This window comes from Mesoplodon bidens (genome assembly GCF_964165515.1).
Source record: "Mesoplodon bidens genome assembly, chromosome: 14".
Taxonomy (NCBI): domain Eukaryota; kingdom Metazoa; phylum Chordata; class Mammalia; order Artiodactyla; family Ziphiidae; genus Mesoplodon; species Mesoplodon bidens.
This window is the reverse complement of record NC_138170.1, coordinates 16293068-16308389: the sequence shown is the minus strand read 5'-3', so window position 1 is coordinate 16308389 and position 15322 is coordinate 16293068. Positions and strand designations below refer to the sequence as shown.

The following is a 15322-nucleotide window of genomic DNA, read 5'->3' as shown; positions in this document are numbered from 1 at the left end:
ATCTTCACTGTAATGCTCTGTTGGGGGGGGTATCAACGGGGGGTGGCTGTGTGCTCTGGAGGACACGTCGCAGTATCTGGAGACATGGTCGAATGTCACAACTACCGTGCGAGGAAGGGAGATACCCCCAGCATCTAGTGGGAGGAGGGCAAACGTCCTATGATGCACAGGACAGGCCCCCAGCGCCCCCCAGCAGAGAATTATTCAGCCCCAAGCCTCGGTAGTGCCAGGGTGAGTAACAGTTGCTTGTCACTCCATGATAAGCAATGATGGGGGGGCATGACGTGTGGGAAAGTTGTGGGGTCATGCCCCTTAATATGATACGGTGTGCGACGTAGTGAATGAAGGTTAGGGATCCAGAGGCCTGTGTCCAACGCCCCCTTGGTGACACATTGGCCGTGTCACCCTGAGCAAGTCCTCTACACAGTGAGACTCTGCGTTTCCATCTCTGAAATGGGGATTTGAAAGTATTCTACGTTACAAGGCGAGTTGTGAGGGTCATTATGAATATGATACTGCTCTGAAAACCGAGACCTGGTAACCCTTAGCTGTTAACGTTTCTTGAGTGATGAATCGGGGAAAGGGCCCTACCTGTCTGGGGTTGGGAGGGGGAGGTATAATAGAGATGGGCAGATACAAGCTCCGTGGACAAGAGCCGTCCCTCCACGGATTGGCCACTCAGTGGCCACTCGAGACAGAATTCCACTCGAGACAGAATTCCAGCCATTCCTGGAGAGCCTCCAGGAATCCAAGGTGGGGTGACTGTTTACATTCTGAATTGTAGGAGGATGCCATGTAATATAATAATTTCACTACTCTTCCTCCTTTGCTGAGCTCAAAGTTATTTTCGAGTTACAGTGCCTTTCCATCCCCATATGCTTATAAGGTCCCAGTTATATCACCTGGCAGGTAATGGAGACCAGCTGTCTCTGTACTCAGAGAAGGACTTTGGTCATTGCCTCCTGCTTGGAGACGGTCTTAATTGTACACACAGGGGTGCGTGAGCAAATGGACTTTCAATCTAAGCTCCTCCATCACAGCTCTGTGCCCTTGGAGCCTGTCGCTGGCTTCCTGGTCGCCACCATGAGGTGTGGGGTTCAGGCTGGACACTGGGACGAGGTCTGCCAGCCTTCACGTGCTGAGGCCCAGGCTTAGCCCCTGAACTCAAGCAAAGAGCCTGGCCAAGTGTCTGACCCTTGGGCCCCACCCCCAGTACACGTGTCTGCCGGTGATCAGATGCCCGGCCCTGCACATCCAGATCAGGTCAGTGAGTAGGTCAAGGGAAGGTAGGTTTCAGGGGAGCTGGGGTGATGAGATCCCAGCAGTGCCTCCTGACTTAGAAGGAGGGACAGGGGTAAGGACCGGTTTGCCCTGGTGGCCGAGGAAGAGACTTTCCGATGCAGTGGCTCTCCTCCCTGAGAGCTGCATTTTGCCACGGAGTTTAGAGAGGCAGGTTCTCTGCCCTTGCTGATCTGTGGTCTTATTTAGGAGAGGAAATGGGAGCAGGAAGAGGGATTCAGGGTAAAAGCCATTGGAGAATGGAAGAGCAAGAATAGGGGGGTGGAGAGCAGCGGTCGAAAAAGCAGGTGGTCCCAGAACTCCAGGTGCATGGAGGCCCGGAGGGAAGTGCAGAGGACGGGAAGGGAGCTGGATCCTTCTCCAGGTCACTATCCAAGCACCGCGTGAGTTGTGATTATCGTAGAGTGGCTTTTGTGTTTTTGTTTTGGTTTTTTGCTTTTGACTGGAGAATGATATACATGCAGAGACGAGCACGTGCCGCTCAATGAATTTTCCGACACGGAACACACTCCAGACCAAGAAACAGAATGAGACCAGTTCCCGGAGGCCCCTCGGTGCCCCTTCCAGTGGGCTCTAGAACTCATTCCTGGACGGTGGCCACGTGTCAGCAGTGGAAGGACCCCTCTATCCCTGGTGGCTCTGGTAGGAGAGCCTGCGTGCCTGCGTTGGAGGGGTGCACTGGGTTAGAGACATCCTTCCTCTCTGTAGACTCAGCATCTCCCACGGGGCCTGTGCTCACCCGGTACAGTTGATTCTCGTTTTTCATGGTAGCTGCATTCTGTAAAGTCACCGCAAACACTGAATTAGCGAGTCATGAACCATCGCTCTAGGGGGAATAAAAGGTTAGGTTCCTGTGAGCGCACAATCACAACATTTTTCTCAAGTGATTGATACATAACCTTGTTTTATGTGTGTTTCTGTTTAAAGACAGCTTATTTAATATGTATTGTTGATTCATAAGCATCCAACACCCAGCCAACAACAGTATAACTCACACCTGAACGAAGCTCACCTGACGCACGTATCTTCTCCATAACACACATCACTGCCTTCTTGTGCTTAGGGGCACCAGACAGCACTTCAGTAGATATGGGGGCTATTTTAGACAGTAAAATCACCAAGAAAAAACACAAAAGTGCAAAAAATGTGACCCTAAGGACACTGTGAAAGGACCCTTGTTTACAGCCTGAGAGCAGAAACATGAAAGAAGCATCCCCATGTTCCACATCCGCTGGGAACGTGTTCATCCCAGGACTCAAAGTTGTCATTGCTCTGTGCACATCTGCAAATGACCATGAAGGGTCAGGACTGTTGATTTTGGGGGGTTATAAATACGTTTTAGCGAGTAGGCGAATTGTCAAATACAGAATTCCTGGACGAGGGCTGACTGTGTTTGTTGGGTGAACAGAGGAAGGAATGGTAAGTTTCCTTCGGAGGTGGAGCTAGGGCACAGCCGTGTCGCAATTATTAAAAATGGGGGCTTTCTCTGCCAGCAACCCCTTCTCATTCTTAAAATGCTCGGCACGGCTTTACAGACGCTCACGTGAGCATTAAAAGCCCAAGTTCTCTGGTAGCATCGCACGGCCTGGCTCACAGCCAGAACCGATACAGAACGACAGCAGACTTTGCCAGCCTGTACAGATCAGGAGCTGTCCGTGTAAGGTGAGACGGACAGGAGATCAGTAAGTACTTTTGTAAAAACCTTCAACTTTCATACAGGGAGCCCGAAGAGTGGGTGAGGCCCATGTGTCCCCAGGGTCCCCTTCCCCCGCCCCAGCGGTCCCCTTAGTGTCTCTCCGGGCACACGGTCACCTCCGTGTAAACCAGGGTGATGGCAGAGGGGCTGGAGGGGAGACAGAAACGGGGGACGGCTCTGGCCTCAGCTCGTTGTCACGCAGGCTGGTAATGCTTGCACTTCAGAGCAGAAATCTTAGGGAACTCGGACCCCTCCATCCACAGAGAATATTGTGAAGAGCTGGGAAGGAGCTGTGGATATGCGTTTTTAAGATGACAACGTAACAAAAGAGATTCGAAGCTGTGTGCCGGGATGTTAACATAGCGCTCTTGGGCCGTGTTGATTCATGAAGAACCTTGTTCTCCTCCTTTCTACTTCTGCTTTCTGAGTTTGTACATTGTGCATGTGTGTTTTTATGAACAAGAAAGATAGTTTATAAAAGGAAAAAGATTCTTTAAAATTGCTGCTCCAGAAGCGGCAGCATCTACCAAATGTTCACGAGGTGTAAGAAGCCTGCCGTCCTACTGTGTGTTAGCTTAGGACGGAGTATCTGCTTTGTTTTCTTAGCCAGAGGGCAAGAAACGGTGGTGGTTTACATTGTACAGCTCATTGCCTCTCACTCAGAAGATGGTGTTCTTTTTTTTTTAAGTTATTTCTTCAAGTATAGTTGATTTACAATGCTGTGTTAATTTCTGCTGTACAACAGAGTGATTCAGTTATACATTTATATACATTCTTTTTAGTATTCTTTTCCATTATGGTTTATCACAGGATTTTGAATGTAGTCCCCTGTGCTATACAGTAGGACTTTGTTGTTTATCCATTCTGTATATAATAGTTTGCATCTGTTAACCCCAATCTCCCTCTCCATCCCTCCACCACCCCTTGGCAACCACAACTCTGTTCTCTGTGTCTGTGAGTCTGTTTCTGTTTCGTTGATAAGTTCATTTGTGTCATATTTTAGGTTCCACGTATAAGTGATATCATATGTTATTTGTCTTTCTCTTTCTGACTTACTTCACCTAGTATGATAACCTCTAGGTCCATCCATGTCACTGCAAATGGCATTATTTCATTCTTTTTTATGGCTGAGTAGTATTCTGTTGTGTATATACACCACATCTTCTTTATCCGTTCATCTGTCGATGGACACGTAGGTTGTTTCCACAAGGAGATGGTATTCTTGACGAGTCCCAGCTGTGTCCTGGCTGTCACAGGGGGTGTAGACCCCTGTTAGAGTCCCACCCTCGGGGTCCCCAGCCCCCTCTCCCCACTGTCTGTAGGAACGCTGCCTATGCCCTGTTCCATACAACTTTCTCCAATGAGTTGTAAAGTACTCTTTTTGGCTCATATGAGCCATCCAACTGCATGGTATAGGAATTCATCAGAGCTGTGTCAGTGCCGTCATAGTCAGAGTGACACCAGTGCCAGGAGCCCGACACTGAGCCCCCCGGGGGCCGGGGAGCCAGCTGGAGCACTGAGATGCCGGGGCCTCCTTGGCCTCGCACAGCCAGCCACCATTTGCCTCTGATTTAAAGCCCAGGAAGGAAATGTTGTCTCCAATACACTTAGTCTTGACTGAAGCATTAGAATATCTTGTTGACTGAAGTAGTGAGTTTCAACCCCTAGTCGAAGCCCTCTCTCCAGTCTCCCTGTGTTGCAGCAAAGGCCAGCACGTGCTGGGTATTGCTGGGAGGACCGTGTGACCAGACATCTGGTCTGGTCGAGCAGAGGGCACGACCAGCCACTGAGCATGAAGGAAAGATCTAAGAGGAAGTGAAAGGGCCCCTTTAAGAAAAGTCCAGAAAGACAGATTATGAGGACTCTCTGGAACGAGGGATGGGAAATGCAGACTTTCTGTAAAATACGCAGCCACCCAGCCTGCCTTCTGTGTGCCGGGCAATCACTGGGTTCTCTGGACAAGAAATAAAATGTAAAATTACATTGTAGATAAGCTAATATTAGAACAGCACTTGCTATGTAGTCTCTGCCGTGTGTTTGTTTAGTAAATAAGTTCTAATGACCAGAAGCATATGTCAGGGCTTCCCTGGTGGCGCAGTGGTTAAGAATCCGCCTGCCAATGCAGGGGACACGGGTTCGAGCCCTGGTTCGGGAAGATCCCACGTGCCGCGGAGCAACTAAGCCTGTGAGCCACAACTACTGAGCCTGCAAGCCACAACTACTGAAGCCTGTGCGCCTAGAGCCCGTGCACCACAACGAAGAGCAGCCCCCGCTCGCCACAACTAGAGAAAGCCCACGCGCAGCAACGAAGACCCAATGCGGCCAAAAATAAATAAATTAATTAAAAAAATAATAATAAGGAAAGCATATGTCAGTGGGGTGGATGGTCAGCTGGCAGATGTGTCGGGGCTCAAGAGAGTTCCAGAGGATTAGGAGGGAGAGCATGTCCAGCTAGGTGACCAGAACAGGCTTCATAGAGGAGATGGCATCCGGGTGCCAACTTGGTGGACGTGAGGGGGTGATCCTGGTGCCAGTGTCCAACTGCAACCGAAAGTGGGGTCCGGCTGCTCGCCTCTCAAAAGCCATTAAAGAGTCCAGGTTGGTGGAAAGGAAAGTTTGCTTTATTTTGGATGCCAGCAACTGGGGTGGGGGGCACCTGTCCAAAGGCCGACTCCCCCCAACTGACAGTCAGGGGGCAAGAGCTGTTATAGACAGAGTGCAGGGGCTACACGCAGAAACAGCACAGTCAGCTCTGACGGTCATCGAGAAATTGGTCATCAGTGGTCTGACCAGCGTCATCTTGATTGTTTTAGGTACAGTTAATCTTTAGTTTCGGGGTGGGTTTGTTTCCATGTCTTTGAGGCCAATTCTTGGAACTGTGGCAGCTTATGTCATGGAACTTCTTCCACCTGGTGAGGGTTTCAGTATCTATAAGACAGCTCACAGGAGATGGCTCAGAATATTATCTATACCCTTGAGGAGGAACTAAAAGGTCCTTGACTTTGCTTACTGACTCAACTATTATTGTTTGGTCTCCTTTGACTGTTTTCCTTTGTTTCTGTATTTTCTCACTTCTCGGATTAAACTTATTCTTTGGCTAAAGGTTTTCCACAGACAAAAGGCAGGCGGAGGACATGGGGGGCAAGGACCACAGGGCCCTGATCTGATTCACAGCCTGTCCTGGACCGTGGCCACAGCCTCCCTCCTCACCCCCCGCCTCCAGCCCGCTGTCCCCCTGCTCAGACTTACTCCTCGCGCAGCCTCCAGAGTATACCCAGAGTTTAAAGCCCTGTGGCTCCATGTTATAGACAAGAAAAAGGCCAGGGAGGCCCCCTCAGTTGGCCTAGCCTGCGTTCCAGCCCCTCTGGGCCGGCCTGCTGGCAGTTCTGCCCTCTGCCCTCTCCACCTGGGAGGCCTTTCCTTACCCCTCTGCTCAGCCTAGAAGGTTCCTTCTCCAGGTCCCAACCACAGACAGCATCCTCAGGTCCTACCCACCGGTGTTACCCTGTGTCTACACAGCACGTTGTGAAGTGTAGCATTTTCCAGTTTCCATTGAGTGACTTGTTTTTGCTTCGTCGCCTCCACTGGACTTGGAGCTCTTTGAAGAAACAGGGTTTTTTTAAATTCTTTCACCTTAGCATTTAACACAGTCCTGCCCATAGCAAACAATGAGTGAACGAATGAATGGGAGGGAGGAAGGAAGGAAGGCGGACGGGGAGTAGAAATGCTGGGCTCTGGCTAAGAATAGACGTAGGGCTGGATTACACATTTGGAAGCAATCTGAGCAAATCTGAGTGTTGAAGGTCAGGAGTGGAACAGAGACCATTTGGGGAAGAAGAGAAAAAGGCTGAGGGTTGGGAACAAGGAGAAATTCCAGGTTTAGGAGCAGGAGTCCAGCAGGGACCTGCAGAGGGGATGCCCAAGGTGGACAGGCCTCCAGGATGGGTTATATGGCCACATCCGAGCTTCAGGGGTAAAGTAGCCGGAGGATGGGAGAGTCCTCTGATCTATGGTCCAGTGGTTGGGCGTATGGAGAGTGTAGCGCTCACGTTGTGTCAGGATCCAGGATTAGCTGAAGAGACACGGGCAGGAGCCATTGGAGTTGAGGGCAGAGGAGGGTCAAGAATGGGGCTCCAAGGGGGGTGGCGAGGCTCCTGGAGATGTTTTTTTTTGTTGTTGTTGTTGTTTTGAGCTGTGGGAGACCCAAGTGTTTTGCAAAGCAACGGGGAAGTGGTCAGAGGCCAGGGAGAGCCTGAGAGGCCGGAGGGGACAAGGGGGTAAGTTGAGGAGACGGAGCAGGGTTTGCAGGGGCCAAGGACAGTTCAGTGCATGTGAAGCCCAAGGTTCCTCTCCACCTGCCAGGAGGCCAAAGCTCGCAGGGCAGTGGCTCTGTCCCGCGCCCCTCTTTGGTGACCAGGGGACTGGCAGAAGAGGACTCCATGTTGAACTGGAGACGGAAGCCAAACCAAATAGAGTAAAATTCTAAACATGCCAGAACAAGGGGTGGCATCTATCAGGCCACAAAGAATGAGGATGCTGACTCTCCCTGGCCATCCTCGCATGTGGCTGTGACCCGGGTGTGGCCTGTACCTGCTGGCGGGGCTGCCCTGTGGACACGGGAAGCAGGAAGGAGCCGGGTGGGGATGGAGGTAACCATCCACTTGCTTTGTGGGCTGGCTGGCAAATATTCAGAGAGGACAGCTCGTGGGGAACCCTTGGATTCAGGGTGCTTTCCAGAGACCTGTGACAAGCCACTTATTTAATCATTCCGTTTCCTTGAAGAAAACAAACTGGCTTCTTTTTTCTGTCGATGAAGATAATAAATTCTCATCATAGAAAATATGAAAATACACAAGAGTCGAAAAGCAAGGGAAAGGGGGGAATGACCCACAGTTTTACTGCCCAAAATAAGCACTGCGAACATGGAAGGAAATTCAGCAAAATGTTTTGGTTTTAAAGGCATTATTTCTCTTCTCTCCTGAACATCAAGGAAAACAGCCACAGCTTACTTTTGGTGTCAGTCTCCACAAGGGAAGGTTGTGCTTATAATTTCTAAAAGAAAAGAGAGGAAGAACGTCCCAAGTAGATCGGGTATTGGGTAGTATGTACTGGTCTAGAGTGACAGGCCTATATTAAAGAAACCTGACCTATTTATGTACTGACTCTTATCTCATTCTCTAAGGTATCCCATAGGAGGAAGGTGACTTTAAAATGTGTGTATAGGAGAAGTTGCATTTGATTCTTTGTGGCTCAGACTGGAGGAGCATAATCTCTTTGATTTGTCTTTAACTGAGAAAACAAAGTCCCTGAAAACAAAGTACTAGTGTCACCAGAGAGGCTCCCAGACCTCCTTCCCTGCCGCTGTCTCCCAGAGCCCCTGTGCCGTGCTCTCTGGGTGGGAGAAGCCACAAGGGGGCTGAAGGTGACCAGGACTGTTTTGCATAACCTGTGTCTCTACCCACAGAGAAGGCAGCAGGGCCTGGGACCGACGGCCAGCCCGCGCCGCCCTGGATCACCGTCGGGCGGCAGAAGCGGCGAGGGGCCCCGGAGCAGCCATCCAGCCAGGAAGACAAGCCTGGGGCTGGGACCTTGAAGTCTGACACAGGAAGGCCAGCCAAGGCGCCCGAGAGAACCCAGGTGCTCAGAGCAAACATTCCCTGTCCCTGTGGATGCAGGGGAGAGCCCCCGGGGGGGCTGGGACCCGGGACCCCGTGATGGCCTCATGTCCTGCACGGCCATTACAGGGACCGTCGCCTGTGATGACTGCTGCTGTCTGCCCTGTGCGTGTGCTGGGCGGCTAGGGCGTCAGAGAAGCCATGGATCACTCAGGCGGTGGAGACAGCCCTGTGCTCCCGGCCTCCTCGGCAACGCAGCTCAGCATCTGGAGATAGACCGGGTTAAAATAACTTCTCAGTTGGACGCTAGGCGACCATGTCAACAGCTCCATCTCGACCCATTTTGCAATAATGACCGAGTCCTGCTTTTGCTGCTATGCTGGCCACCCGCTGGGGTCCTTATTCCTCACCTAGGACTGCAGGGCTGGAACCTGGGGCTCCCTTTTACACTCCGGACTGAAAACAGCGTTACCAAACCTAAACAACTGCGCTTAGAAGCAGGCTGAGACTCAGAGCTTTTATGTTCCCCCAGTTGCCATGGTAAATCCCAAAGCGCATTTCAGCCGTGCGGGGAAGTGAGCCTGAGCCTGCAGTAGAACCTGCTTCTCTCCATTTTAACCAAAACCACAATTGTACCCAAGCTTGGAAACCCTCCTGCAGGCTTAGGGAATTCATAAAACAAATATTCACCAGTGACCCCGGCATCTATGATCATACCAAGTGTCATAAAAGTCTCAAAAACTATTTCCAAACACAGTTCATTTTGCCTTTCCAATGGAACCCTGCTGCCTGATGTCTGGGGTTGAGGCCAGGGCTGGGGACAGGGCAGAAGCCAGGACACCTGTGTGTGCCCAGGAGGCCTGCACGAGTGGACTCCGGCATCCTGGAAGCCAGATGGCAGCCAGTACCCAAAGCAGAGCTCCCCCGAGAAAGTGCCAGTAGTATGATGCACGTTGACAGAAAAACCCCGTGGCTCATTGCCTTTGGTTAGGTGTGTCCCCATCTGAATCTCAGGTGACAGGACAGCGTGTGTCTTTCTTACGTCCTCACAGGAGTCCGTGAAGCAAGCCGACTTCGTCCGCAGCAAGTCTTTCCTGATGACCCCTGCCAAGCCCGCTGTGGACCAGAGGCAGGGGACAAAGCTCCACCTCCAGGAGGGGCTGCAAAGAGGGATCTCCTTGTCCCATCAGAACTTGGGTATGAAACCCGAAAAGAGTACTGAACACTTTGGAATGCATTTCCGGGTTTGGTCCTGCCATGTTGTGTTCTGTTTTGTTTTTCTGAATGACTTGCCACGTTGATTTTTTAAAAACAGCTTTTATTGACATAATCATTTACATGGCAAAAAACTCACCCATTTTAAGCATACAGTTCAGTGAGTATATATTTACTGAGTTGTCCAGCCATCACAGTCCAATGTGAGAACATCTCCCTCACCCTAAAAAGCTACCTCATGCCCATTTACAGTCATTCACCATTCCCACCCCCCAACTCTCTATTTTCTGTCTCTCTCTCTGTTTGCCTCTTTTGGGATGTGTCTTATAAATGGCATCATAAAATATGTGTTCTTTTGTATCTGGCTTCTTTCACTGAGCATAATGTCTCTAGGTTCATCTTTGTTGTGGCATGTATCAGTATTTTTAAATTTAGTTTTCGTTGTGGTAAAATACACATAACAGAATTCACCATCTTAACCCTTTTTTAAGTGTGCAGTTCAGCAGTGTTAAGAATATTCACACACACAGTTCCGGCAGCTTTACTGGGAAAGTTTCTCTCACCTAACTGCATCACTGGAACTGTTTGAGCCTGCTCTGAAGTCTTTTTAGCACATAAGTTATTCCACGCTGAAATCTTCTTTACACATTTACAGGCTTTATGTTTGAGACCACGGTTAAGACCTTGGACCTGTAGTTTAAAGGCGTGCAGGAGGCTTAAGTGCAAATCCAAACTCGTTTCTCACATTTCCGTTTGTTTTGTCTTCTCTCCAGCAGCCCAGTCGGCGGTGATGATGGAGAAAGAATTGCATCAGCTGAAGAGGGCCAGCTATGCCAGCACAGACCAGCCATCCTGGATGGAACTTGCCAGAAAGAAGTCACAAGCTTGGAGCGACATGCCCCAAATTATAAAATAGGTTAACAGTGTGCTGGTAAAGAATGTCCACTACCTTGACGGGTCACTTTCTTTAAAACTGCCACTAAATCAAGGCAAGCAAACTGAAACTTGAGTGATTTTATCATCAGGTTACGGGAGAACGAGCTCGGGGAAGAGGAAGAAACCAGGCAGACAAGTTGGACAGACACATCGCCAAGGGCCTGGGCCAGAGGTGCCTGAAGACAAGAAAACCATTGAAAAGGGCCAGGAACGAGGTTCTGTGCCCACAGGTATGAATGTGAGTCTTTCAGAATCCCCAGGATAAAGAAGGCTCGGGCAGGGAAGGAAATGCAAATGAAGTGTGGATGCAGAACTCGGAGGGCCTTCCGGGAGAACGTGTGTCTGCGCCTCCATCTGAGATCAGCTGTGTCTCTGGCCATTGTCCTGCCTGTGGAGCCCATCTTCTCCTTTCATGTTTACTGTTAGGCATGACATTCATGGTAAAACAGGGATGCTATTTCCAAGAGCAGCTATAACACGGTCCGTTTTCCTGAAGGCAGCTACTCCAAGAAGGAGTGGAAGGAACACAGCAGGGTTCATCAATTCATAGACTCTTTCCAAAATTAATTTTTAAACTTTTCCACTTGGCACCTGTGTCCCTCACTATTGCACAATGCATTGCCTGTTCAATAAAAGGTTTCAAACCTGCTTCCGTGACACATGTTACTTCCGTGCTATTTCTTCTCACAATGAGAGAACGTCCTCCAGCAACTGAGTTAAATGCAATGTGTGGAATTTCATTTAATATAGATCTCATGTCAAATCTCAGTTGGGTTGATTTGGGAGTTTGGGGTGTATGAGATCTTTTTTTTCCCCGGTAAAATTTTGGTCTTTGTTTTTGAAAATCAGAAGCTACTGTAGGGTTTTTGCTCTTTACAACTATTTGGTACAACATATTAAAAATATAAAATGTCCTTTAAAGTTGCGATTCTTTAACATCTCATTCATCTAACCTGTATGTTTCTGTTGAAAACTAGGTTATCAGTGCATTAACCAGGATGATCCATGAGTGGAGAATGTGGAGAAGCCAGGAAAGTAAGAGCATATATTTGGGATCTCAGAATTACGTCTCAATTATATAATACCTCTATTTTTAAAAACCTTTCCAATTTGTTCCTTTGAACAAGCTAATCTCCATGGGAATGTGTATAGCTGGGGACTTTTGGCCATCAGAATCAGTAAGACGTCATATATAATATGATTTTATATACCCTAAGTTCTGCTCCTTTTATTGTATTTTCCAGCTGTTAGAACCATACAACGTGGTCAGGTCTACCTGTATTGAAAAAGTCCTGGGATAGTTGTTTTTTCCCCAACCAAATTGATCTATTAACTGCATTCACTTAGAGAACATCAATGCCAAATTCCATGGTGAATGTGCTCTAAATGAGAACTCCCTCCATCCAGCCTTGCTCCAAAAGCTTAGATGTGCATAGTTTTCACTAGGAAAAAAAACATGTTGTCTATTATTACTCAACACCATCATTTCTCCTATTAGCAGAACATTTCAGATGAACAGTTTTGAGGCAGTGGATTTCACTGTAAGATCAAAAGTATTTGGTTCCATTTTGTTGAAATAGAGGTTGATATTCTCTGTGTGTTGCAGGACTGGGTTTCATTCTCTCTGGCACCAGGTAAGTTAGGAGGGTATAGAATTTTAGGACACTGGGAGAATTCCCTACAGGGGGTGGGGGTGGTCCTGCAGCTGCCACCTCTCCCTGTGCCCTGCATGGAAGTTGTGACCTTCTTCCATAACAAGAAGAGCTGAGACAGAGGCCAAAATTTGGAGATGGTGTGGGAAGTCTAGACTGGAAATGGAGATGGTAAAAGCCTGCAAGGAATTGTCAGCTTTTTTCAGGTTGTCAGGTTTTTCCTAAGAAGAAAGACAGTAAGCAATTCCTGAGTTCTTCCTCTGTCTTGGGCACTGCTCTGAGTGCTTCGTACCTATTATTTGTAATCCTCTCCACAGTCCTTTGGAGATAAGTACCAATCTCTACTTTGCAGATAAGGAAACGGAGGCATTTCATTGAGATTAAGGTCACCTGCCCAAGATCTCATAGCAGAGCACCTGGTAAGTGGCCCCAGACCCCATGCTTTTAAACACTACCCTCAAGTGAATCCCCATTTTTAAAAAACATTAGTGTGGAGGTGAATCAGTGTCCTCAGAGACATAACACAGACAAGGGAGTGCTAAACTTGACCTTGAGGGCTCCTGCATGGCTATAGACTGAATTTTTGTGTCTCTCCAAAATTCGTATGTTAAATCCTAATGCCCAGTGCAACAGTGTTAGGAGATGGGGCGTTGGGGAGGTGAATAGGTCATGAGGATGGAGCCTTCATGAATGGGATTAGTGCCCTCATAAATTATGAGACCCCAGAGAGCTCCCTTGCCCCTTCTGCCGTGTGAGGATACAGTGAGAAGATGGCCATCTATAGACCAGGAAGAGGGCTTTCACCAGACACTGGGTCTGCCGGCACCTGGATCTTGGACGTCCTGTCCTCCAGAACTGTGAGAAACACATTTCTGTTGTTTATAAGCCAACCATTCTGTTACAGCAGCCCAACCAGACTAAGACATATATCCTGGAGACAAGCGTACCTCGTGATGCTTCCCTGGTGACCATCTTGATTCCCACCCTAAAGTTCCTTAAAAGGACTGGAGAAAGTGTGAGGGTTCTTTTGTACTTTATCATCATGAGCACCTACACGGACTGTGAGATGTTCCCATTCATTCCTTCACGTCGTTCAGTCAACACCAGTGTGCGGGCGCTCTACCAGGGCCTGGGGGCACCCTGATGAGCAAATGGGCAACATGCATTCTATTTAAGGAGGGGGGGCACTGAGTAATTAACCATGAAACCTGAGAAAAACATGGAACAATAGCAGTAAGTGCAATGGTGAGCCTGAAACAGAGGGACTTGGTTGTGGCCGAAAGTCTCCTGAAGATTGGGTGGTTAGGAAAGGGTTTGCTCGAGAGATGACCCAATTATAAAAATGAACCCGCCATGCAGTGATCTGGGGGAGTACACGTGGAGAAGAGGGAACCACTCAACCAAGTCCCAGGCCCTTGAACTTGGCCAGTTCAAGAACAGTGTAGCTGGCATGTGCAGGACAAGGGGAAGAAGCACGTGTGGACATCAGGAAGCAGGTCAGGTGGGGAGACAGATTTTGTTCTGAGTGCTTTGGGAAGTCAATGTGATCTTGGGTGGCCTCGGCCTGCAGTGGCTTGAAGCAGGATTTCAGTTTCCGGCCAGAGATTGAGGTCAGGTAGCAGCAGTGAGAGTGCTGAATTCTAGCCACCAGACCACCAGGGACCAGTGGCCAGTGACAAGGCCCTGGCCTGTCAGCTGTGTAGAAATGAATTTCCACATAGAGATGGAAAGTAGTGAAACAAGTAAAGTGTTTATTAGGAGGAAAAGAGTATAGTACGTGTGGATAGGCGCACAGGCGGGCTCAGAGAGAGAATCATGCCCTTTTGTAGTAGTTTGAATCACTTTTATGGGGCGTTCCTTCCAGGTTTCCTTTGACCAGTCATCTTGCTTTGGCTCGTTCTGAGTCCATATTTGGCTTATCTCAGGGTCCTCCCCTGTGTGTGTGTGCATCTCTTAGCCAAGACGGATTCTAGTGAAGAATCTATGGATAGGTGGACATCACTTACGGAGGTGGCACCCCCTCCCTTTTTGACCTCCAAGGAGCGTTTCTGCACATGTGTAGTTGAGGAGGTCTCCTTGACTTTGAGAATGAGGAATATATGGTCTTTTATCTGGGCAGGGCCCAGCTTCCTCCATCATCCAGCTTTTATGGGGTTTCTCCCATTATGGAGTTTCTGTCCACAGGGGAGAAACTGTTCAGCCTGGGGCCCATCCATCTCCTGCCTCAAGTGAAGGAGAGTGATGGGAGGCGAGGGGATTTACATTTTAAGAAGCTGGCTGTAGCTGATGGTTGGGAATGGATTGTGTGGGGACACAGTGGAAGCAGGAGGCTAGAAGGCTGTTGCCGTGATCTGTGTGGGATCATCATGGTCTAGAGTCATGATGGAGGTGGAGAGAAGTGGATGGATTCAAAATACTTTTAAAAGGTAGGGTAGGGCTTCCGTGGTGGCACAGTGGTTGAGAGTCCGCCTGCCGATGCAGGGGACATGGGTTCGTGCCCCGGTCTGGGAGGATCCCACATGCTGCGGAGCGGCTGGGCCTGTGAGCCATGGCCACTGAGCCTGCACGTCCGGAGCCCGTGCTCCGCAACGGGAGAAGCCACAACAGTGGGAGGCCCGCATACCGCAAAACAAACAAACAAACAAAAAAAGTAGGGTAAAATCCAATATGCTGGTGGATATGATTTGGAAAAGGAAAGCGTGGCAGTGGAGATGACACCTAGATTTCTGTTTCGAGCTCCTGATGAGTTATGTGTCATTTACAGAAATGGGAGCGGGGGAGAGATGCCACAGAAGGAGTTCAGTTTTGGACGCCTTCAAGTTGAGATTCCCATTAAACATCTAAGGGGAAATATCAAATAAAGTTATAAACTGGGACATCATCAGCTTTAGATGGAGTAGGAATTCAGG

The 15322-nt window shown here is 49.0% G+C and overlaps 1 protein-coding gene across 1 annotated transcript in view; it reads left to right on the top strand.

Moving 5' to 3' along the window:
- Positions 1-11409, top strand: part of CRACDL (CRACD like) — a 64573-nt gene extending 53164 nt beyond the window's left edge. Inside the window, exons 8-10 of the mRNA XM_081254392.1 lie at positions 8460-8632; positions 9663-9807; positions 10599-11409. Of these exons, the coding sequence (XP_081110518.1) occupies positions 8460-8632; positions 9663-9807; positions 10599-10741 (461 nt within the window). The 3' untranslated portion in view covers positions 10742-11409. The remainder of the gene's footprint in view (positions 1-8459; positions 8633-9662; positions 9808-10598) is intronic.
- The last annotated feature ends 3913 nt before the right edge of the window (positions 11410-15322 follow it).